Below are 25611 nucleotides of genomic sequence, written 5' to 3'. Positions count from 1 at the left end.
GTGCAAGTTTAAGGTTATGCAGATTTTATCTGAAGAATGTTTAAGGAATCACTATGTGGCTCAATTTGGAGAAGAATGGCGTATATAGAAGATTGTATCATCTGCATAAAAGTGGGTATTATGAGAGCTGGAATAAAAATGGGTATATTGGAAATAATAATAGTGCAAGCACAAAACCTTATGGAGATCATTAGATCACCTGTGTTCTATCAAAACAAAAGGTAAGTTCCCTAATGCTCCAAAGACTTAAGGATTCCCCTCAGGAGCTCCCTGCTGCCAGGTGAAAAGATATATTGATGAACTTCATGTGTGAATTTGACCTTTGCACTGACACCAGTTTCAGCCTGCTCTCCAGTTTTCTCCTTTGAAGAGAAACAAATGTTCACCACACCTCTGCTATGACAGCTTACTAAACATGGACTGCCTGCAAGCATCATTCACACTTCATTGAAGAAGCACATAGAACTAATTTTGTAGCTTTATTTATAGTAAAAATACTTTAGATACATACAAGCTGTACATAAACTGTCGCAAGAAAGTCAACATAAAGTCTCCTTATGGAAAAGAAAACAGGCAAAATGAATAGATACAAGGCAAAAAACATGAGAGAAATCATGAAATGTTTGCACTGCTTTCAAAACATGTGCAAGTACAAGGCATTTGTTTTCACAAAGTTGAGATTTTGAAGCCTCCCGTCAGGGAAACTTCAATTTGAAATTGATGTATTAGGCTGAATTTTACCACCATCTTTTACGTCCAATGCTTCTAAGTTCTCTTTCAAGATTTAGCAAGATCAGTCTTTATTCCAAGGGATGAGGTCAGCTGTATTATCAGTCCTGAACCAAACTCACTGTGATAAATTCTCAGTTTTTTTTTTGACATTAAATTAAGTTACATTTTATCCATGTGATTGATTTGAGCTGTTAACAGCAGGAAACCCTGTAATCTTAAAAAAAAAAAAAACTCCACTACACCCAAACCCTTGTGTGGCACAATAATGGCGCATAAAATAAATGGTAGAGAGCTGTAGAAACTTCCATAGTACGTCATGTGCTGACAGTGAGCAGGTGTGAATAGTCTTTTTCTTACAGTGTTCACACTAGTCACGGTTTCTTCAACAATCCAAGAGCTCAAAACTGTTTTAATTTCCCTATTTACATAATGAAATTTGAAGGCGATGTTAACAAATGGCACTGCTGTGTGTGACGTTTTGGTCATCGGTTTGTGGTGGAAGAAAACCTGAAGGTGGGCGTGATGCTTAATGAACCACTGGCAACATGTTTGTGCATTACATTAGCTGCCTACTTCAATACTTCATTACCTTTTGGTGATTATTCTTGGCGGTCTGGCAAAATACAAGCTTGAGAGAGCATTGTATCCTTTGCCACACAAATGCAGACGCACAGCCCTGCAATGTAAGCCTTTCTCACTACAAACAGTAATCTGTGACCAAACAGAGGCTTAAAAAGTGAGTGAATCAATATCAAATGAAGAGGCTCATTTAAAGAGCCGTAAAATGTGATAAAATATAAAACTCTTCTTCACTGCATCTGCACCCCAGCCATTTCGCTCATCAGCAAGCCCACTTGTTTTATAAAACTATATCAAATACAATCATTTTTGCCCACTATTAAGTCAATTTGTGTGCATTGGTTCCCTCATCCCCCCTCCGACCCTCCATCTCCGTGAGACTTCCTTGGTCCTGTCACTCAGAGTCTCAATGTGTGCAGATACCTACTGTTTCAGTCTGGCAGTGCTCCAAGTTATCTCCCACCTTATCTCCTGATAGTATCCTCTTTTCTTGCCTCCTGTTCTGCTCTCCTGTCCAGCTCAAATGTCTGTGAGGCAGAAGTCTTGACATGTTACCCGGCTCCTCAGCGCCACATGCCAGTGACTCCTCACTCATTCAGGGATAAGATGATGTCATCCTCAAGGTCAGAGTTGTCGGAGCTGTCTGTGTGTGCGATAGAGAATTACGGATTTAGAAATGCAGGGATGCAGAGACTTTGTGCTGCATAGGAGTAAAAGAGTAAAACTGCCAAAATGGCAAAAACAAAGCAGCTTTGGCAAAATGTAAAAGAGCACATCTTTTTTTTTTTTCTCTCAAATTCATGCTTCCTCTGTTATTCCCTCTCAAGGTCCAGAATAAACTAAGACAGCAGTTTTTAAAGTCCACTGGGGAAGGCAACATTTCTTCACAGTGACCAGACAAGCATGAAAACTGGACCAAACATCAGCCTCGATGCATCATTTACCTGAGAGAGCAGATCCCAGGCCCCATTCAAATGTAGCTCAAGTTATCCAGGCTAACACGCCGTTATCAAGCTAAGAGAACCTGTTAATTCTCATCCAGCTGAGTGGTTCTTTGAACGCAAACTGATTTTCAGTGTACTCTTATTGTGAAATAATGGCAACACAAGGAGCGTATTGAAACCGTGTGTTATTGTTTCTGGTGTTATTTTCTCCACACGGCGCTCTCCAAAGTGTTTCCAATTCCTCACTTCATTTCTTGTGACACAATTAGTTATTATAATTGCAGTCACAACGTACTGTGTTGAAGATTAAGCAGATTTAATTCCATGGACAAGTTTCAGTAAATACTTTTTGGTAAACAAAATGATTTACCTGATTTCTAAACACATCCAGTTTCAAAATAATTGACTGCTTTAATCTACTGCTGTCTATCTATCCATTATCTGTACTCACGATGCAAGCACAATTCATTAATTTTACTGCTCAGATGGCAAAACCTCATCATGATATCACAGTCGTCATGTTATCGACACTCTTCTTTAACAATACTTTTATTATTTTGTTGTCTATTTCATCATATAATGTTACATCTATCAAACTCTTCATTGTGACCAAACGTTTGGGAGATTTTCTCAACAGCCAGTTTTAATCTAAATATCATCATCCCTGTAAGGATAGAAGTCATGAGTGTCTGAAAATGACTTGTATGTATGTATGTGTGTACAGGGTTTACTTGCAAAACTAGCCAAGTGTGAATGCACCTGCACTTTTGCATGTTTGGGCAAAAAGACTTGCTGCTCTGACAACATCTGCAGATAAATTTCAAGCCAGCTCTGAAGAACTGAAAAGTCACGTGCAGTGAAATCAAGCTAACAACACAGAAAAGACAAATGGAAGGCAAATAAAATGTATTTAGGTGCACTGAGGACCTTTCAATGGCTTGAATCAATATATCTCACCAAGACTGTGAGACTTTATAGGAGCCTCGTGTCGCTCACTCACCATTGTCACCATCCAGATCAACATCGTCATTATCAGAGTCATCGTCGTCATTGTCGTCGTCATCGTCGTCATCCCCAACGTCCACATCCTCACCGAGAAGCCGTGCGACCTCCTCATCAGAGGGCGTGAATTCATCATTCCCATCATCCTCCTCTTCATCGTCCTCATCCTCGCCGCCGTTCTCGTTCTCCAGCTCGGCGATAAGCGGATCTGTATCGACGTCATCGTCTGAATCCTCGTCATCGTCGTCATCTTCCTCCTGATCGTCGTCCTCCTGGAGCACAGGAAGAAAAAGGTAAACCACAACTCATTTTTAATCCCTGAGGAGACACCTCAATATAAAAGAGCAACATTAGAACCTGATCCTCCTCATCCTCCTCCTCTTCCTCTGCAAGTCTCTGTCGGCCAACTTCATACAGCCTGCACACTGTGTCCGTGTTGACCGAGTCTTGGTTCTGTGGGATGGACCGCAGGAAAAGGAAGTTAAATTGTTTGATATATTTAAAAGATATATAAATTATCCCCCCTTTTAGAAAAAAAATGACTGCATCCTAACACCAGATTATGATGAGCATTTACCTCAATCACAGCCAGGTAGCAGTCTTTGGTATCAGTGCAAAGGTCAAATATATTCCTCTTGACATCAATCGTGGCTGAGAACATAAACGCAGAAAATATTACAGTAAATAACGTAATAAATTATTACAGTATTACAATTATCATGAATGACATGGAGAAAAGATGAGTTTATTTGAACAGCAAACAAGGAGAAACAAGGAGAGATTTAATGTAAAGGTTTTAGCAAATTGCTGTTTTCTGCCCATATTCCACAGGTGAGGGCGCCTTACCAATAGGTTTGTAGTCTGTGGCATTGAAGGTCCTGAATGATGAACCAAAGGGACTTTTCATCTGCATCTCTATCATGTCGTCTTCGTCATCAGCCTGCAACATTGCTGCAAAAAACAAAGGGCAAGAGCATGAATGAGAGAATAAATAAAAACTGTGCACAGCGAGCTGGTTAGCCGTGGTCTGGGCTCCTGAGAGGATCAGTCGTCGTATGGGCAGAGCCATTACAGCGCGCCCATGGCTCTTCCTGTGGGGTGGCGTGAACCAGCTGGTTCTCTCTGTTGCTGGTCCAACACTGAGCCTTCAGCCCATATGGCTCTGAGTGACTGTGGTATCAAGCACACACACACCTCTACAGGCTCTGTTCACACCTCTCTTCAAATACACACATGCTCATTTTGCTTCATAATTATCAGCCTTTCACTCAAACACACCTTTCACACGCTTGCACCGACTGTGGAGTGAGCTGTTGGCTGGGCTTTTGTTATTCGGTTATTACTGCTCATTTAGCAGGACAATCATAAAGTCCAGTGAAAATAATTCCCTCTAAGCACATTTTATTGTAGTTGTATTGTAGTGCATGTCTTCTGTTTAGAAAATGAATCTTATTCTTTACGAGTGTGTCGGCTGTAGCCTACCCTCACGAAACATACGGTTACACTTGGTTCATTGCTGCCTCCCTCTGATGGAGCGTGCACTTGGATCGAATGCCACAGTCTGCCTCACCACCGTAACGGCAAACAGCGACGAGCGAGAGAGACCAGACGTGGCTAAACAAGCATTTTGGCGAATGCTCCACATTACCCATCATGCAGCGGCTTATTTACCTCCATAGATGACAGTTCCATTGTTGTTGAAGACTATTCTGCACTGGTCCAGAGCAGGAACAGTGTGGAGGAGGTGGAAGGTCCGCAGATCCCACTGAAACTCCAACTAAGGACCATTACACCCTTTTTCATTTGTATCAACTAAATCTGCTACGAGTTTAATTGCACAGCGATTAAAACCATCCCCAGGGTAGTAAAATCAATTTTCAGTGCAATAAATATTTAATGTTTAGCAGTGAAATAAAAGCTCGATAGTCATCTCATCACTGGAGCAACTACAAAATTAAACACTGATATAAAAGGAGGGGGGGTTTGGTCCTGGTCAGATTTATGAAATGTTCTTCTGTCCAATCATCAGTTAGGTCCAATATTAAACAAGCACTCTTAATGCAAAGCAACGAGGCTGTTAATCTGAGCAATTAATTAAAGAGACTGTATATGTCACAGCTGTAGGCCTCCACCAACCAGTCAGGCTGCACTTTACATCCATGTCTCTCCAAACTCAGGTAACATATGTGGCGAAGAGTTTGAACAATAAAGAGTATTGAGTGTATTTCTGGGCAAAATGGAAGCTGTCACTATGTTGACATGTATGATTCCAGTGAATAATTTCAAGAGAGACACATGATTTCACTTAAAAGATTATTTTTACAGAGAGCACAGAGGACTGATAGAGAGCTTCATCACGTGGTGCAACAACAATCACCTGAAGCCCGATATCAGCAGGAGCAACGAGCTTGTGGTGGACTACAATGCTTCAAATATGGATGTTGCTGCACAGAAGCTACAAATTGATGATCTATACAACCACCACAGTTTTAAGGTGGATGCCAAAGATTAGTTCAGTATCTGACCAAATGTGAAATGTGGTCAAAATCTCCCCTTCTGTTCCTGAGCTAAGGTGTTGAATAATGACCAGAAAAGTGTTTCTAAAGAACGTTATGAGGTCACAGTGATGCTGATCTTTCACCTTTTGGGTATAAAACGTCATCACTTCTTCATTTTATCCTAGGAGATGTTTGTGCATGCATGTTAGCATTCTGATGTTAGCGTTTAGCTCAAAGTGCTGGCATGGCCGTAGACTCTTAATCTAAACAGTTGGGCTAACTCCTACTGCAGTGTGCTCTTATCAAACCAAGTATTGACATCTCAAGGATACAATTTCTGTGTTTATGATGACCTCCAAGCCGTTGGGATGGAACACGCCACTGATGTTCATGTTGAACTTGTCGAACTTGTGGATGGCTTGAGCCGTGCGGACGTCCCACAGCACGCCATCATTCAGGACCAGGTCATCTGTCGGGTTGAAGGTGGCACAGTTCCTCTTGTAATTGTTTGCCAGGTCTGGGTTGTTTAGAGTCAGAGTCACCTGTCCTGTCTGGATGTCATAAATCTGGCCAAGAGACGAGCAGAACGTAAGCAGTCATCATTGACAGGTGATGTTTTTCTGTATTTCCTACAATCGTGGGTAGAAAAACGCTGACATACGTACTCGTGCTATATGCTCCTTCGTTCCAATGACTCGATCTTGCGAAAGCTTACTGAACTCCACGTAATGATCGCCTGGAAAGGAATGCCTGAAGACACAAGCAACATTTCAAAATTTAATCAAAAACATGGAGCCAGCGTGAGTACAATAGCAGCATAGTTTAAAACTTAAAATTGCTTTAAGACATTGTAGAACAAATCTGACTCCATCGGCAGTGTCCCAGTATTGCCTTGGTTAAACTGTGCAGATGAATGAAGCCAAGTGCTTGTGTCCCATGAAGTGAAGACTGCAGCCCTCAGGCTGTTAGCGTGCATAATTAAACAGCATTTCATCTCCTTTCTGCAGCTCCCTCTTTTGACAGCAGAAAGCTGCTTCATCATTGGGTAGAGCAGACAACATACATGGAGGCAGTGCGACCGCAGACAGGCTTCGCTGAACTGTTGATCGATCGTCTGTGGTCGGACAGCAGTCATGTCCTACACGCTTTCTGGAAATTTCGCACTCTCAACGTTTCACTATTTCAGATTTTTACTTGACAGAATGAATTTTGTATGTGGCTGGTGAAAATAGGGGTTCAGTCTCTTGCGCAAACATCACTTACTTCATGATGAACACTGATTTCATGCCCCACAGCGCAGACAGAGGGTAACTCCAAGAGGCTGACGTTAAGAGCAGAGAGCCATCCTAAAAACACAAAATATGACGGTTAAAGATCTCCTTCATACATTTTAGGGCATATAAAAATACTCTGTCTGACTATTGAGTTTAAAACAGTCACCAAAATGGAGCTAAACCAGGCTCCCAGTCAGACTTGTGCCACCGTGAGAAACAGGAAAAGGTGACACCTCCAGTTTACCAAAATACAATGAGAGAAAGACTCTGAAGTAATATACTTGCTTCTGGCTCTGCGCAATTAAAACTCACCTGTGCAGAGTCAAACGCCCCTGGACCAGCACAGAGTAGTGCTAACATAACAGTTCACTACTCCAACAATTAAACAATTAATGGCGATATGCAGATAAATATTATTAATCGGCCCAATCTGTAGGCATGCTTTCCACTGTATCTGTGTCTTGCTGTGTCTGTGTTGCTTGGCAACCATTCTGCTAAATGTCGCTGAAGAACTACATTGCTTGGCGGAAGAACGATTATTTGTTACCATTAAATTACTGCATTTTTTTGCTTTGAAACCTTGCCAGGTATATGTAAGAACAGTTTTATGAAAGCAATTAGGCCCGGGAGGCCGTGGTTTACAGTGGTTTTAGAGCAGCGAAGGCGGTTACTCTCCAAGTAAAGCGACAATTTCTAAAACATATGTTGAATTAGAACTTTAAATATCTTAGATGTACAAGGACAAGCGAGATTACACTCAGCAGCGAGAGAAAAGACCTGGCATGCAATTGTTGATACGCAAACAGCTTTCTCTACAGACCCGAGAGGGCTCCAGGTGAGTGATGGCTGAGCTGTGGCAGCTGTAGCTGGCTTCCTCCTGCCCTGTAAACACATTGTAGAGTTTGAGCAGCCCCGTGCACGTTCCAAGCATCAGGAACCGCTCGCGAGCTGAGAAGGCACAACACATGAATCCGCTCTCGTCCTCGTCCGCCTCCCTGAACACGGAGATGGGACGGAACCTGGGAGACAGAAAAAATAAAGAGTGTAGAGAAACGTTGTGTCATCGCACTTTGTGTTCAAGGGAGGAAACATGAATCTAACAAAGCCACCTACCTGCTGAAGATGAGATGCCTGTCAAAGCAGCCTCCATCCACTCCCCCGTATTTAGGATATATAACCCTCCGTGTGTGTCGGGATGTAAAGTTGATGGGTGCTTGGCGTCTCTGTTTAGGCTCGGGGCATTGATGGGGGGTGAAGAGAGAGAAAGGCGGGCATGTTGCCACAGGGTTTTTGCAGCGTGCGTGCTGTTCCCTCAGGTACTCCGTGATGATGCTGTCTAACGCAGGCGGGGAGGGCAGGTGCCTGTCAAACTGCTTCTTCATGGCTGGAGTCTGGCTGAAGGCCCCGTGATCAGACTTCTGCCTCAGCACCCGAGGTTTCTTGCAGCTCACAGCGCCGCACCCCATTTGCCGTTCGCGAGAGAAAACAATTCGTCCAATCAGCGGGGAGCCATTGCTACAGTGGGGGACGGCCGTTGATGGGAAAGCAGCAGAAGAGGACCCAGTGGGTTGTGATGTAGAGGGACGTGTTTGTGGATTGCTGGATCCTGGGGTGGATGAATGAGAGGGATGGTTTGCGAGTCTTGACCCAACACCGTTGGCCAGCCGTGGGGTGCGGGGGAGAGTTGCAACAGAGGGGGAAGGGAGTGGGGGGGCGACAGGAGGAAAAGCAGAAGGTGAATGAGAAGAATGAGACAGACAGGCCATCGGGAGGTCTGCCTCCTTGGTGAGTGTGGTGGCTGTGTCATGAAGACCTTTGGCCACAAGGTGGTTCCTAATAAGCAGCAGCAGCTCTTTCTCAGGGAAGGAGATCCGAGACTGAGCGACCACACTGGCCCTCTGCAGCCACGCCAGCGACACGTCCGTGCCAATCAGCAGCGGCTTCCCAGAGATCCTTTCGATCAGCTCAGCCGCAAACTTACAGAACTTGACGTGTTCGCTGCGTTTGTCCTGCAGCACGGGCTCCTTCATGAGCTGCTGGATGTGCCCGCTGCTGAACAAAGGCAGCTTGCTGATGATCTGTCTGACGGAGCTGGAGCGAGACAGGCCCACCAGAGCCTTACAGGCCAGAGCTCGGATCTGATCTGCATCTGTAATGGGCATCTTCACCGTCAGCAGGGACAGCAGCACCTACAGGACAGAAGCAAAATAGAAGTTAAAAACACTGGCTGACAGAACTGAGGACATGTTAAAAATGTTTGTTATTATTATAACACTATTATTATTTTTTTTTTTATTTTTTTTTTTTTATTAGGAAGACTCTTAACTAAGTGAACTGACCTGGCTGTAGCCCTGATTAGCAGTGGACAAATTCTCTAAATGCTAAGGAAAGATGCCTCAGTGCTTCCCTTTGAAATCTTATTTATTTTAGGAAACATGTACCCTTCTTTAAAAGAGACTGCCATCCCACAATTCTCTGCTCAGGCAATACACAACTTGTAATTATGACATTCCTGACCAAGAGGTTTCCATCTGTTCAGTCCACTTTCAGAAAAAGATTTGGCTTGATGATAAAACATGTGATTTACAGAACCAGCAAACCATAATGGAGAATGCATATAAATCCTGTGCACGATGAAGAGATCCTTCTGCGGTGCAGGGTAAGTTGGTCAACATCTTTTACCTTGATGCCATTGTTAGACTGCACCACATTCCACATCTTGATGAGCACGCTCTCGCTGGCTTTGGTCTGCTGAGGCAGGCGGCGACGAGGGGTGCCTGCGATGAACTTGCCAATGCTGGACATGCGTTTGTCCGGAGCACAGACGCAGTTGATGACAACCTGCAGAGCTGACTTCTGAATCTCGGCATCATTTACAAACACCTCTCCCTCCGCCACTGCCAGGACTATACTCATCCCTGAGAGGAAAAAACAAACAAATTAATGAAAAACCTTGCAGGAAAATAATACCTGGAGCTGTGTCACCTCTCTGCAGGGCTGGGCACAGGCCTTATGAAAGAAACAAAAATAAAAATGCAAGGCTACTGCATGTTATTACATTCTACAGAGTGTAATGCTATTACATATTACATATTCTAAGTTGACTTTCTTCAGAGTTGAGTCCATTTCATTTCAGTAATTGCAACTGCATCATTTATTTTGAACAAGTAATTAGTTACATTTTTAACTGCTGCCAAAGTAGTTGAATTACAGTAACAAATGACATGTATCAGTGGTTCATGTCATGAACTGAAAGACATTAAACCTTTACTCTCAGTTTCGCTCTTTCTTCCCACCATCTTTTTCTTGATTCCATGCTCACCAGTACAAATTGGAGATTCGCCTGTTCATAATGTGTTTTCCCAGGCTCCAGATCAGTAAAAAAGTTGTACTAATAATACTGCTGATAACAACTAAAAGCAAGGTTTTGGTGGATCTTATAGAATAAGACTTACCAACAGTAGAAACAGAGGACCCCCCCTCATCAAGCACAGCGACAGCCTCAGACAACAACAGCTGTGTCTTTGGAACGACTGTGAGGATACTCAGGATGTCAAGGGCATAACGCACCGTATCGCTCCTACAGGGAAAGATAAATATTCACAAGATCACAGTCATTTAATAAGTAGAAAGGGGAAGTGTAACAAAGGAAAAGGCCACAGATGAGAACTACTGCCTGGTTCATACCTGCCATAGTAGGTCCTCCAGTCACAGGCAATGGAAATGAGCTGCAGGAGGAGCTGGACGCAAGACAGCTTGTGAAAGACTTCTGCTGGTTCCCAGTACAGTCTGAGTGGACCGTACTCTATCAGAAACTCCATCATTTCCACCACCTGCTCACGGCTGTAGCTGACAGCCTGGGGAACGAGATAGGAACACAAACTCTGGCATCAACAACACAAGATTACACAATGAAACGTAATATCTGAATAATTCATTTAAAAACGTTTGCATGTCAATCTCACTTATCTTTTGTCCTCTGCGTACCTTATAGTAGGGTTGGGAGTGAATGGGGGCACCCCCTTCTGTGCGCTGCAGGGACTGCTTCACCTGCTCCACCTTGATTGCCAGATGGGCCTCAAAGTATCTGCGCAGGGCCATGCAGGTGTGCTTGGCCGTCTGCCTGCTGGAGAAAATCTCATCATCACTCAGCAGCGCTCCCTGGTCCTCAGGGTTCAGGATCTCCAGCGTGCTAATCTGGAAACAGTCAGATCGCATCACACATTAGTGCACGATGGGCAGCTGTTGTCTTATGTTGTGATATCGCATTGACTGCTCAGTTTATCTCCAATATATCAGATTTTCTGTGAATGATGCAGATGGTTAAATTCACATGGCTGAGGTGAGGATCATACGTGGTTTGTCCTACCAGGTTGACAAGGCGCCGGAGCCCGTCCTGCTTGTCGAAGAGCTCCAGGACGGCACGGAAAGAAAAGGAGATGGAGAAGAACATGGTGGCGTGGCAGCAGCCGGATGCATGGGAGCATTCCAGCAGCCACAGCGTGTAACCAACCACATCTGACAGGATGGAGTGGGGCAGCATGCACACCTTGAGAGCAGAGGACACATTACAATGAATATAAATGTGCACTAAGACTACAGCTGTAACACTGATCAAATCTAGCATGGATTTCCATCACGTACCTTAATATTAATGTTGACATGAAATTGATTAATTATTCATTGTTATTAATTATTTCAATAACATTATATGTATAGCACTTTTCATGCAGAGATGCAGCCCAACGTGACCAGAGGAGGATTTATAAAGTGAAAATGATGACCAATAAGATAGAAGAATTTGGTGTTCATTTCACAAAATTAACTAAACTGTAAAGCAGTCTTTAGGTTCAGTCAAAGACAGCTTTTGAGACACATCATAATATCACTATTTACAAAGTTCCAGAGAATTTATGCAATATAATGATACAGCCAACCTCTAGAAATCTCTTTAGCTCTATGGTTCACATAAAGCTTAAAAAATCTGTTGGCACATTTATGGCAATATTCCAGCTGTCACTGTTTATTTGTATGATGTGTGTCTGTTTTGTACCCTTTCCATGGCATCCTGGTTATAGGCAAGGTAGTAGAGGCACAGAGACACGCCAGTCGCAGCCATAGAGGGTCTGGGGATTTCCAGCAACTTCTGAACTCCTCCATGAGCCACAAACTCTGCAGCAAATTTCTTGTGTAGCAGCAGTGAAGCCAGGTACTGCGAGAAAAGTAGAGAAGTAAGTCTAAAAGGGCTTGACCTTGTGTTTTTTCAGTACCTTGGAGGGCGAACAACAGGAGATAAGGGTTTACCTTGAGAGCCTCAAAGGTGAGCTGCACATCATTGGTCTGCTTTAGATCCATATAATGCATGAGCAGCTCACGAGCTCCCATCTGCATGAACACCGCCAGCAGCTGCAGACAGGAGGAAGAGGCATCAAGAATACATAAATACCTTGTAACTGGCTAGTTGCTGGAACCAATGTCAAAACATAAAAAAAAGGCCTGTTAGACCCTTCAAAACCAATTTATCTTGGTATGAGAAGAGAATCATTTTTTTGATTTTAATTAAGGAAGACTGACATCTGCTGGAGATTCTGTGACAAGACAAGGGCAATGCATAACTTGCATGAAGTGAAAAACAAATCAATGTATAGGCAGACAAACCTCCTGATACTCTCCCAGAGGTGTGAGATACTGCAGGATGAGCCTCTGCTCGATCTCTGGGGTCAGAGGGTACAGATGATAGTTGTTGCCAATCACCCAGGGGCTCATCTCAGACCAGCTGCTGTTGGAAAGCTCACTGAAGTTCCTCTCTGGCTCCGGCAGAGAGAAATTTAGCTTGTGTTTCGAGGTCCTGCCGCTCTCCCGCTCTGCCTTCCTTCTTAGGTAACTGCTACCATCAGACGCGCTTTGGTTTGTCAGCGAACCTGGTGCGGACATGGGCTTCATCATGGTTTTTACAGCCGAGTTGGCACGGCTGCTGGTCTTATGAGGGGTGTTGAGACGGAACGAATGCTCGTTTTCAGGCTCGATGGTTGAGAGGGGAATTTCGCCATCCTCTTCTGGCCCCGTCCCCTCCCTTTCACCTCCGTTTCTGCCCGGTGTGAAAGGCTTCTCTTCAAAGCCTCCGTCGACAGTCTCCTCATCCAAAGGTAGCAAAGGCTCACTCAAAGTCTTCCTGGGGCTGGGCCGTTTGATTTCCCTTTTGTTCTCAGCATCCTTATCCTGAAGCTCACGCAACCGATGCAGCATCAAAGGCACCTGTCAAAGTAAAGCATGGAAAACAAGTTGATGAAAAGTCGCTCGTGCACAACGACTACTAACGATGAGCAAACTGCTCTGATGCTTTGTGGGATGACACAGTTTTATCCGTTGTTGTTATACCTCATCTATCGCTAACTGACATTTGAGACAGCAGAATGCACTACTGACCAAAACAGAGTTCTCCTCCCTGTAGTTGGCTGCAATGTCCTGGTTCTCCATAGCACCGGCCAACAAGCCTGTCGCATAAATTCGGAGGGGCTGCTCGGCCTCCTGAGCCCACTTGAACAGCCTTTCAACAATGCCCTCCTGAGGAAAAAAAATGCAGGAAAAGGCTGAAATACATATAGAAAGACAATGTGAACAGATTCTTAATCATAAAAATGATAACTGTTTTTATCCAGACTCATTCTCATTTTGTGGTCAAACATAAATGTATCATGGCTTCCATCACAATTTCACATGTGCAGTTCTGAACAACATTATCAATACTGTAGATGTTTTAATCTAGATGAACTTTGTTTTTAAACAAAGAGTTTATCCGTGTCCTCATGTCAACTGCCACAGAGCAGCGGTCAAAGAGTAACTAAACTGCAGGCTGGACTGTGACTCCACAAACAAACACCACATTTTTGGAGAGCTAATCTGTCTGGTCACCTAAATTTCATGGGGTTGCTGTTCAGTACTACTGACTCAGTGACTACTTTAATACCAAAGATAGCAGTGTGCCCGAGGTCGTTCCTTTGTATGCAACTTCCTCTTTTACTGTGATGGTTGACTTCATTGTTTATGTCAGAAGGCTTAAACACAAATATATAAAGTCACCAGTAGAAGGTGCGTAAACATGTAATAACTAATGTACCTTGAACGCAACATGCTGGATAGGCATTTGGAAAACTACCTGAACATCACAGGGTAAAATAACAGCTCAAATAAACAGAACACGTTGTTTGAAGAAGAGAACAGAGCAAAGCGCTGGATTATCATGGACTCAGAAAATAACCCACCTTTTCCTGAAACACTACAGCTGTCTCCAATCCAGGCATGATGTTCTGCAGCAGGCGACAAGCTGCTGCATTGAGGGAGAATTCTCTGCTGGTCATCACATAGCTGTTCACCAGCTGCAAAGGGTCAAAAAATAAATAAATCATCCTGTGACTCAGATGCTACAAATTTTGCACTTAAACAGTCTGAATTCAATGCACTCTTACTGTGTTCATAAAGTCATCATTCTTGAACAGGATCTTGAGCAGGTGCCCTAACACACACTCTGGATCAGCTCTCCCTAGTGGCCAAGAGGGAAATGTCAAAAACATGGACAATATTTAAAACCTCCAGTAATCTTGCCATCATGTGTTGCTGTTATTTTTTTCCATACCAGGATGTCGATCATCAAAAGGGTCTGGGTCTGCTTTGTGGTACTCCTCTGTCTCTTTCTCAACCAGCTCTGAGATTCTGAAAGTTGCAGCACATCAACACATTTACCATCTTTAAGGCACACCAACACAGCTTGTGGATCTAACCTGTCATCAAAACTGAGAGCACACAAGAAGCATAGCTACTGACTTGGTGAGGATGTTGACCAGCTCCTGTGTGCTGCCTTGTTGCTCCTTCTCCCACTGTTCCAGTAGAGCAGTCAGCTCTGCCTTGGAGTCCACACTGGCAGATGCCGACGCCATAGCGCAGCCTGTCAGGATGGCATGCTCTTAATACGTGTACATTTCATCAGTAAGACATTATTTACAAGTTAGTCCCCTTTTATCTTCGACCCCAGAGGGCTGGAACAAAGTATGCTGCTGCATGTAGAGACTTTTAACGTTAATGATAAAAAGTCAACAAAAGCAGCATCGAAAACAGGAAACAGAGGAAAGCATGACTGTGGTTACACACACAGTGTGTGTGTATAAATATAGATATTTCGCTACGGTCGACAGAACAAAGAGCGAAGGAGCAGATTCGCTCCAATGCTTCACAGACGTCACATAACTGAGTGTGCAGGTGCAGCTGCCCTCCAGAGACTGCAACTGTCAAACACGCAGGACTTTGCAAGTTAGCATATCGACAAACATATCTTAGCATCTTTTCTGATTTCATTAGGAACTGCAATCTCAGCTGCAACACTCTGCGTGTTTTCCCACATTCACTCATAGCCGATACTTACTGGAACAAACTCAACACACTGCCTGTTGCGATATGTGGCTAACGTTAGCTAGCTGTGGCTAAACAAGGAAGCTGATCTACTTAGCCCGCTAGCGACACTCTTAAAATGGTCACTCCTGAATTCCAGTGTAGTCATTTATATTAGGCCTGGTCTGTCTGGACATGCAAGGCGTACTGTGTCAGATTCAAGTCATAGCTGAAACCCGCCTGGACATATAACCTCGTATAGAGGTATTAGCTAGCAGCATCACAGGTAAACCTGGCTACTTAGCTAGCGTGCTAACTTTACCTCGTTGTTCCGCTCAGTTCTTCTGCGGTTTTACCAGATTTAGCAAGATTCGTATCCACCGATATCAGTCCAAACTTGATGACTTCTAGGTGAATATCTACGTATCGATCAACGTTTCAGAGCCGAGGCTTAATTTGCTTTATTGTAGCTTTGTGTTCACGGTTTATTATCATTATGGCGAACACGTTCCTTACGTCATTTCACAAGCGACAGTCCACTTTTTATGACGAAACGACTGAACAGCAAAACATTGCGAAATATCCTTTATTCAAATGGCTGAATTAATACAAAGGCAGAATTACAAATTTTTATCCTACGAGATCACACACAGTTACAGATTTACAGTTACTTAAAAACTTAGTTTTGCCGTGAGAGCAAACGGTTTAGGTTAACATACGTACTATATAAAAAGTATGACTTCTGCAAAAATAATATTCAGTATCAAATATTTGGATTTAGTGATAGTTAAAAAAAAAATCTGCTGCCACATGAGAGTAAAAAGGTTATGATTCAGAGAATATTGCATGATCATGGTTTATATTGTATTAATAAGTAATTTGTTTCTGAGGTACATGCATACAAACGGAAAGCAACAATAAAAATGACCTTCTAACCAGTTGTTAGCCTCTGTTTACCTTTCATAAGGTCAAAACTGGCAACACATCAGAGAAATCCCCATCAGAAGAACTGACTTGAGAGTAAAACTGAATTATTTAGGTATCCAATGATCTAGTCAGGAAAATCCTTCATACACCACCACTGAAATTACATGACAGTGCAGCAGCAGGTAGCAGGATAGTTATCTGCACTAACTTTGAACTCATTCCCATAAACAAAGTAAAGGTGTGATTTCCCTTTCCATGAGTAGGTCACCTTGGTGACAGGGATCAGCTCTATGGTTTGACGCTGCAGAGAGAGAAAGCAAATATGAGCATGTTACAAAAACACATTAACACAGAGCTAGGCTTTGATCTAATGCATTAACCAGCAGTGGAATATAACTATGTACATTTATCTTAGTACTGTACAGTAGACATTAACACGGCAATAATTGTAATCTATTAATACATATTTTTCTGAAATGAGACATTTTGCATTATGAGTTCTTTTACTTTTGGCACTTTAAGTACTGTATATTTTGAAGTACTTCAGTAAGATTTGAAATGCAGGACATTTTACTGTAACACAAGTAAATTTACACTGTGGTATTACTACTTTTACTTCAGTAAAACATGTCACTACTTCTTCCACCACTGCCAGTAACAAAATATTATTTCACATCAAAATGGTACCTGTTGTAGAATGCGTGATGTCTGGGAGAACTTGCCCTGGTGTTCATTGACCAGGCGCTGTGAGGCACTCACCACTGTAGGGTCAGGGAAGCCCATCACTGGGTACACCTGCACAGAGTAATCAGAAAAATATTAGGCAAAGAGGGATCTTTACCAGGCATGTGGAGGGGGGGGGGGCAAAGTGACATATATATATTTTTTGTAAGTGTGTGTGTGAAAGTCCGTCTGTGTGACCCAAAATAATAATAAATAAAACAAAATAATAATAATTTAGATCTACCTTGGTCGGTCACATGATTCACAACGCACCCTCACTCTGCTGTCGCTGCCCTGACGTGCCCAGACGTGCCCTGCTGCTAATCGCTAAGCTGCTGGAGACGGCCACTGCTAGTCTCACAAAACCGAAGAAGACCCGAGGGAGTAAACAACTGGTCTGGTGAATAGGTTTTGCAGCGTATTGCACGGTGTATTCTTCACACGAAGTGAAGTGAGCAATGAGCATCCTCTGTGTCGTTCAACTCTGCACACACACCTCTCACAAGTTACAGCCGCTAGTTAACCACACACAGCGTGCTGTGGGGGGAAAGTATGTAAGGCTTTTTTGTTTGTTTGTTTCTGTATGTTTCTCTTGTCATGGGCAAAGTGCATTAGAGAGATATCGTGTTATTTTACTGTCAAGCTGTTTTTTCCTATGTTTCTAGAGGCAATGAGGCATAGACTATGTTATTTTACTGAAACTATACAATATGCATATTCACATAATTTTGGACTATTACAATATAAATACAACAAAAATAGAAGAATTTGAATTTTGATTTTCTCAACCTCTCATTTAAACATATCAGTACTTGTTTGTTTATAACATTTACACACAAATTAAATATAATATGCATACAAATTATAGAACTTTTAGAACCTTGCTGTCTTGTGCAAAGTCGATAGTCAAACTGAATAAAAGCACAAAAATATTTAAATACATGATTTCTATATCATTTAATTATGTTTTACTTTATTAATTTAGCGCTAGCAATAATAATGGGCAGATTATGAATGGATTAAATTCGTGGCTATACAGTACAATTTTTGAAAAGGTATGAAATGTCATATCAGCAGCAGCAGCAGCAGCAGCCTCCTCACCAACCCCCTCAACAGAAGCTGTTCAATGTATCCCATCAGGTAAAACAGAGACTAATTTTGCTTTGCACTGGCCTCTAACAGATATATGAGGTGTGGACAATGATATGGTATGTTGTGATTCCATGTTACATTCTTTATGAATATGGGTTGCTACCATTCAACTGGTTATATTGCAAGATATGTTTCTGTATGGTGTTTCAAATTCGTGTTCCATGTGCCCCCGTTTAACTTTGAGCACCTCCCCTCCAAAGGTCTCTGCATGGCCCTGATCTTTACACACACAATCAGAGCCCAGAACACAAAAACTGTAGTTGTACACCAGTAGCGTTTCCAGACTTTTTGGATCAGGATGGCCCGAGTGGCGCACTATGCAATGGTGGCATGAACTACACACACATACAAACACCCCCACACATTCTTTTTTTCAACTAAATCTAAGCAACCTGCATGTTTTAGATATTAAGAAACCATAATAGTCCCATACCTTCATCTTGTGCCCCCTGAGAAAGTGAGAAACTTACCATGTACTGAGAGTCTCTGAAAAGCTCCTTGCCAGAAACCTTGCTGAGGTTGTCCACCTGCAGTCCACTTGACTGCTCCACAACATAGTGATCAATGTTGTTAGTCCTGAAAATGTACAGAAAGAAAAGAAGAAATCCAGTTTGATTTTACAGCTGTTACATGCTAATGAGAAATATTGATGATGTCAGACATGCTTGAGAGATGAGGAACTGGCACCATTTCACAGTGAGCTTGATGTAGACCAGAAGCTGCTGTTTTCCACGGCATGTGTCACATTGTTTCGATCCTTGTCCGTTACAGTGGCTGCAACTATAAACAGAGTAATATTCAGAAGCTATCAGTGTCTTTTAGGAGAAGCACAAATAGTACTGAACTTACTGTCACTGTTGCTTCATTAGAAATCTATGAGATGCAATGGATAACACTTACTTTTCCCTCCCTCTGCCATTGCAGTGGTTGCATCGATCTTCTCCGTGGCGGAAACCAGATCCATTGCAGACCCAACAAACTTTCTGACAGCAGCAAGAAAATAAATCATGTGATCAGATGATCCTGATGAAGGTCTTCAAGTAACCATTTCAGTGAAGTCTGTGGAAAGTACTTACATTGCCAGCACCGGCACAGTCTTTGCAAGGTTTTCTTCCAATTCCCACACAAACGTGGCAGGGCTGTGTAAGAAATGTTTCTTGTCAGGGAAAATCTATAAAAGCAATTAGAAGAGTTTTTTTGTTCTCCAGACACGTGTTATATAATTTACCTTCACAGATGATGTGTAGGGAACCTTGACACTCTGTTTGCCATCCATGAAAAAGCTGGGGGCTTGAGCAGGAATATCCCAAGGCCCTGGAGGTGTTTGGGCGAAGGCATCCACTGACTGGCCTGATCCAAATAAATCAATTATCAGTATCACCAAACAGCTGACTGACAGCAACAGACAGAGATTTCAACTCATGCAATCGGCGCAGAGTAACAGCACTGTACCGTGATATGGCTCCTGACTCCACTCCGTAGATCTTGTTTCAGTGAAGGTTTCCAGGCGGTACTTAAACAAAGCAGAAGTGGGAGTCATTTTCCTTTTCTCTCTGGTTATATTAAATGATCTAGAGGCATTTACTTTGCTTATTCAGTGAACATCTAAAACTATTATACAAGCTATTATTTTTACTGATTTACACACTTTTCAAGCAGGTTTTCCAAACACACACACACGCACAGACATCCTCTCACCCTGTAGGTATTGAATGCCTCCATGCTGGTGATCACACCATCCTTTGCTGGTGCTGAGCTGTAGCAGCACTTGCTGGAGGCAAACAGAGCAAACGCCTCCCGGGCTGTATCTTCATTTATAGATGGGATACTGAAAGAGGCGAAGGCAATGAGACACAGTTTGTCATGTAGTCTATTCTTTTAAGAGGAAGTGCAAGATGTCATAGTGTATAAAGTGTTTTGTAATCTGTAAAGTGTTTTGTAATAACCATACCCCCCCCAAAAAAAAAAAAAAAAAAATTAAAAAAAAAAAAAGGAAATAGTTAAACAGTTTGAGACTTACTTCCAATGTGGTTGCTCTGGTCCAGGCTCAGGCTGAGGAACTGGGTAAGCTGGCATGGGAGGGGGAAGAAATCCACCTACAGCAGATATTGATAGTTTTTTGTTATTATCCTAAGAGCAATCATGCCTAATATACAGTCAGTGACCAGTTTATTAGGCACACCTGTAAAATCCGAGAACAACAGCTCAGCCGTAAATTCTACCTTTACACAGCTTCTAATGTTAAGTTTTGACTTATTTATTCTTCAAGTTGTTTGCAGGGGTGTTGTACTGGACTGCAAAATATGGAGAGGTGTTCCTAATGTTTTGGACACCACATTTAGAAACGGGGGGGGGGGGGGCGCACTTCAGTACAACACCATCACTAACAACCACCTCTGTAATAAACGTGTAGTTAAATAAACACAGCTCAGAAAGTTTTAACTAAAATAGAGCATAGAAGAATGTGTGGCAGAGCTGCTGCACTGGATTAAAAGTAGACTAAGTGGTCAGGAAGTGAATATAACAGTACGTGCGGCATACAGTACTGTACCTCCTCCTCCCGCCACCGTTCCTTCATAGCCAGGCATGCTGTCAAACATGTTGGCCGGAGGAGCGCTCGGGCCCTGGGAATCAGCCGCGGGTGGGGCGAACATTGCTAAAAGAAACCAGAAGAACCAGTTCAGTCATTCACATGAATGAAAACTTTCAAATGTTAAATCTTGTAAAATATTTTCATGCCTAACACAAACCACCAGCCTATTAAAAAATAGTTAAGGACTCTAATGCATCATTTTGCAGAGAATCCATCTGAATGTTTGCGTCTCCAAGTTGTAACATGTTTCTCGATAAGAATACCTGAAGACAGCGTCGAGAGAGAGTGACTTACCTTGGCTCTCTGTGTTTTCCATTCTCGGATGTTTTTCAGACACACTAAACGCTCACACACACGCTTACTTCCTTCACCCGACACTATAAGAGGCAAAACCCACGCGCACACAGCCTCTACAGCCGCGGACCGCGTCGCAAACCTCTGTTTAACCTGCACGTAGAAGCGACGTCACTCACGTGCGTGTGTGAGAGTGTGTGCATGTGCGTATGCGTGTGCGCGCGCATTGTTCAATAGGAAGAAGCGTGCAATAACGACACTCAAAATCACATCCATGTCCTCACAACATCGAGATTAAAGGTCAGCACAAAATCTGGATTATCTGTGCGGATCTTACCGGGTGCCCCCTCTGCTGCTGGTACATAACCGGGGTTGGCCACTCCATAAGTGCGGTTCTGACTGCAAGTAACGGGAAACGAAAGTTAGGCCAGTGAGATGGAAAAAACGCTCTGTATTTAGTTTGGAGCTAAAATATACAACATCAAGCAACGCTCACTTCAGTATAGGCTGATTCTCCATGCCAACGCGCTGGACAACAACTAAACGAGAAGATACGACCCGCCCAAGTCTTCATACATGCTCTAAATAACCACGCACAAACAGTTTACCACCAATAATCATGTGATGAAAGGCAGATCATTTACCTTTTCTCATTCCCCACCCACGAATGCTGCATTTCGGTCAGAACCGCCTCCTCTTCTTGAGCAGGAACGGAACTTCACTTGGTGGTATTTTCGGTTCAGCTTCGAATGCTCACATGTGTCTTCATTAATAATGTGGCCACACAAAGTTTAGAGAAGTGCAGAACCCCCCACCCCCTTCTCGCCCCCCAAAATTCATCTGATCAGGAAGTGCGCACAAATCTGCTTCATGAACAGTCAACAAATGTGATAGGTGGGCGTACAGTTGTGCGCACATCTTTATAAAATGACATTCGGTGAGCAACAAACTAACAACAACAACAAACTATGAAATTCATACTGTTTCATTGCACAGATTTTGAAGAAATAAGTGTAAAGTGGACCACAAGTGTCTTAAAGTGCAGTACTCTGGAAAAAATACACTACCCATAAGCCTTTGCGACACTCGCGGAAGTCCTTTTCTTCCCTTCCGCCGTAGCCGAAGTCCCTTTTGGATTTACATCGGCGGGTGAGTTCATACAATCTATGTTAATCCGAGAAAGTTTTGGCAGTTTTTGCCCATCTGGATATGGTTTACCAGTTATAGACGGTCATTCTATGTATGTAAGATAAAATTAACTATTTTATCATTTTAGACCGGCTTAAATATCTAGTTCTGGAGCAAGGTGCTGCTTCTGTAGCGGCTGACTGCTTGCTAGCGCTCTCTCCGTGAAATGGGGTTGTAGTATTCATTAAGGGCCCGGTGTGCAGCGTGGTTTATTGGTAAACGTTGTGAATAATAATTTGTAATTGCCAACATTAGACGTAATTGTTTTTATTTCTGTTAGATCGTTGGAGCGGAGTAAATGGAGTACGGTAGCATGGCTATCTAGCTAGCTAAACATTGACTACATCGTACAAGCTAGCTAGCCAGCTAGCTGAAGTTGGATCACACGTTTACCTTGACACTCGCTCAACAGAAAAGTGAATGTACACTTCGTTAATTGCTGTTAGTCGCCGGCTGATCGTTTTGTCAGTGGGAGCTAGTATTGTATTAGTCTGTGCGCCAGTTGCAGGAACCACAATGCTCTACCTAATGTTTAAATTTCTTACAGTTCTTCATGTTGCCCCCACTTACCCATAGTGCTTCATGCTAATAAACTTCCAGTAGTACGTAGCACGTTGTGGTATAATGTTGAAACACAGAAGCTGACATAATCATGGTTAATTAGTTGTAATTATTTTTTGTGTCCATAGTCACCATGGCAGCCCTCAGGCCCCTCACAAAGCCCAAAATTGTGAAGAAGCGAACCAAGAAGTTCATTCGCCATCAATCTGACAGATATGTGAAGATTGCGGTAAGAGTTTGAAAAACAGGACATTCTCAGCTAGGTTGAAATTTTGCTTTTACTTCCTAGGTTTGACTTGCAAGTAAATAATAATTGAATATGTTTTGATATCTCCAACAGAAAAACTGGCGTAAGCCCAGAGGTATTGATAACAGGGTCCGCAGGCGGTTCAAGGGGCAGATGCTGATGCCTAACATCGGTTATGGTAGCAACAAGAAGACCAAGTACATGCTGCCCACTGGCTTCAAGAAGTTCCTGGTCCACAATGTCAAGGAACTTGAGGTCCTGATGATGAGTAACAAGTAAGTTGTTAATAAGATGATTGCTTCTCCCAGCATACCAAAGTTGAAGTTGTCAGGGATGCAAAAGGTTTGTTCTATTTGCAGAGATTTTGAAATACTCACTGAGACTTTTACTGTTACTTGATCATAAAAGAGGTGAATGGAATTGAAGTCCAGTTTTTGACTGAAGCTTTCATAGAAAAAATCCATTTCATATTTTTGAGGTATGTGTGGATTGATTAACTGACATTTTTGACTATCTGGAGCATTGTTTGGTTTTCCAAGTCATATTTCAGTGCCTTGAGTGTCTTAAAAGAAATTCTGTTTAGTAAATATATTGAGGTGGCAACAGAAGTCTGTGACAGATCTCAAACCTTATCAAAGAACACCACCCACGTGTAGATACACTCGGAGGGAAAACTGACTGAACTGACACTTGAATGGCAGCAGGAATTGAACTGGTATAATCTACCATAGCTATGTGGCAATTTAGGATTTTATTAAACACAACAGAGTGAATACTGTAGGCTGTGATCAGTAACCATGCAGAAGCACCCTGTAACACATCACACAGCCGTCCTCATTCAGAAGGCTGGAAACTGCTCTGACATTGTCTTTGTAATAGTCCAGCACTTGACATCTGGTTAAAGTAATCACAAGGTGACAAGTATTTTTGCTTTATAAAAGCAGGAACTTGTATGAGGAAGTCCAGCATCATTTATCTTTTTTGATAAGAGGCTTTGCGTTAGTTTTCATGTCAGTTTATTTTAAATCAGCATTTAAAAGTAGTGAACAGTGGAGGAGAGGTGGGCCGAGCAGGCAGCAGTTACTACAATACAGCAAGAAGCAAGCACAGCTCAAAGCAAACCCCTCTATATTGCTGCAGTCACATCCTTTTAGTTCTCGAAGAAGAGGTGAGATTATTTTGCTTGTCTCATGGATTGTTCCCTGATACTGCCTCCTTAATCTCAGAAAAAGTTAAATCAGACTGAACTAAAACCCTCAAAGTAGCATCTTTATCAATGTCCAGCAAATTTCAGAGAGGGTTGAATTGATCTGTTTTCCAGAGATTGTGTGTAACTGTATGCTGCACAGACAGATGGTTTGCCTCAAATGGTGTATGACTTAAATAATGTTAACTAGCTAAGCAAGCTAACTCGACAGCTTATGCCTAAAACTGTCTCTCCTGTTAATCACCACAGAGTGAGTAGATTCAGACTTGCCAACAATGTCTAAAACCATGAAATAATCTGTGTTTCAAGCAATATATTTGGCTTTCCCCATCCATCTTTTTGGAGGCGGCTTCTGGCAGCAAATTGAGCAGCCAGTCATTATTATGGAGCACATAAATACATTGGAAATGTCAGTCTGGTCAATGTTGTTTTACTGTTTGGCTGCAGTTAAGCATTTGTTGAGCTCATCAAGCTGCTTTGTGAACAGGCTTCGATCATTATCTGGGAATCGGGTTCATTCCAGACATGGTGGCAATGATTTTAGAGATTTTAAGTTACTTTTTTTCTAAATGGTCCTTGTTATATCAATAGTTCAGATAGCATGTTAAGTATTGATTGTAGTCTGCTTTTTCCCACCTTTGTACTGATTGTTTGGATAAGTGAGAAACTTCAACAGACTGTTAGGGTGATAGAAATGTTTTTTGCTGCAGTGGTCATTGTGCTGTTTTGCAAGAGTAAAGTCAAAAGCACTACAGATGGACACAGGAACATTTTCCTTCTCAAAGTTTTAATAGTTTCACATTTAGCAACTGCATAATTCATCATCCTCAGTTTTAATAATCGATTGCATGGTCGAGGAAGGATTGGTGCTCCAGCATTGTGAGACTTAATGTAGTGTGGTGTTTTTGGTGACGCTGCCATGATGTCTCTTTAATAGCATGTTTTAGAAACACCAAAAGTTTCAGTGTGGCTTTTGCTTAATGTCAGTGTGAAACAACCAACCAGTGTGATTCATCCCGGTATTAAAATGTCCTGAAAAGCAACATCGACTCATTGAAGATGAACTGGTCGATTCAAGCTGAAAGCTGCAACACTTAAAACACTGAACATCTTGTCTTACTACCTGTCCCTCTACCTCTGCAGGACTCACTGTGCTGAGATCGCCCACAACGTGTCCTCCAAGAACAGGAAGCTGATCGTGGAGAGGGCAGCTCAGCTGGCCATCAAGATCACCAACCCCAACGCCAGGCTCAGGAGTGAGGAGAACGAATAAACTGGTTATTCACAATAAACGCTTTAAAATAGAAA

General features: G+C 42.6%; 3 protein-coding genes across 5 annotated transcripts; 1 reads left to right on the top strand and 2 right to left on the bottom strand.

Moving 5' to 3' along the window:
* Positions 1–465: 465 nt before the first annotated feature.
* On the bottom strand, positions 466–15949 carry LOC139334779 (DDB1- and CUL4-associated factor 1-like). Its single transcript, XM_070967941.1, has 25 exons — positions 15734–15949; positions 14851–14971; positions 14663–14739; positions 14496–14569; positions 14292–14405; positions 13456–13593; positions 12688–13284; positions 12334–12435; positions 12083–12241; positions 11399–11578; positions 11017–11226; positions 10717–10886; positions 10485–10609; positions 9712–9947; positions 8143–9218; positions 7850–8048; positions 7019–7101; positions 6421–6505; positions 6088–6321; positions 4929–5022; positions 4104–4208; positions 3835–3908; positions 3615–3710; positions 3256–3529; positions 466–1954 (listed from the first exon to the last, which is right to left on the bottom strand). Exons 2-25 carry the CDS (start codon positions 14961–14963, stop codon positions 1899–1901), a joined length of 4671 nt encoding a protein of 1556 aa, XP_070824042.1. The 5' UTR covers positions 14964–14971; positions 15734–15949; the 3' UTR covers positions 466–1898.
* A 30-nt stretch (positions 15950–15979) lies between these two features.
* Positions 15980–21985, bottom strand: ssuh2rs1 (ssu-2 homolog, related sequence 1). 3 transcript variants are annotated; one of them, XM_070967943.1, is made up of 13 exons: positions 21745–21985; positions 21438–21499; positions 20765–20869; positions 20234–20309; positions 19912–20041; positions 19666–19726; positions 19442–19563; positions 19290–19352; positions 19114–19196; positions 18901–18993; positions 18684–18789; positions 17026–17133; positions 15980–16639 (listed from the first exon to the last, which is right to left on the bottom strand). In XM_070967943.1, the coding sequence occupies exons 1-13, from the start codon at positions 21774–21776 to the stop codon at positions 16499–16501; spliced, it is 1182 nt and encodes a 393-aa protein (XP_070824044.1). In that variant the 5' UTR covers positions 21777–21985; the 3' UTR covers positions 15980–16498. The 3 variants fall into 3 exon arrangements, with proteins under 3 accessions (XP_070824044.1, XP_070824045.1, XP_070824046.1); XM_070967944.1 differs by having other exon boundaries at positions 21597–21769; XM_070967945.1 differs by lacking the exons at positions 21438–21499; positions 21745–21985 and adding an exon at positions 21101–21250.
* A 208-nt stretch (positions 21986–22193) lies between these two features.
* On the top strand, positions 22194–25611 carry rpl32 (ribosomal protein L32). Its single transcript, XM_070968611.1, has 4 exons — positions 22194–22249; positions 22978–23078; positions 23190–23371; positions 25447–25611. Exons 2-4 carry the CDS (start codon positions 22983–22985, stop codon positions 25574–25576), a joined length of 408 nt encoding a protein of 135 aa, XP_070824712.1. The 5' UTR covers positions 22194–22249; positions 22978–22982; the 3' UTR covers positions 25577–25611.

This window comes from Chaetodon trifascialis, chromosome 8, assembly GCF_039877785.1.
Source record: "Chaetodon trifascialis isolate fChaTrf1 chromosome 8, fChaTrf1.hap1, whole genome shotgun sequence".
NCBI classification, from domain to species: Eukaryota; Metazoa; Chordata; class Actinopteri; order Chaetodontiformes; family Chaetodontidae; genus Chaetodon; species Chaetodon trifascialis.
Note: the sequence above shows the minus strand (reverse complement) of the source record. Positions and strands in the feature narration are given on the sequence as shown.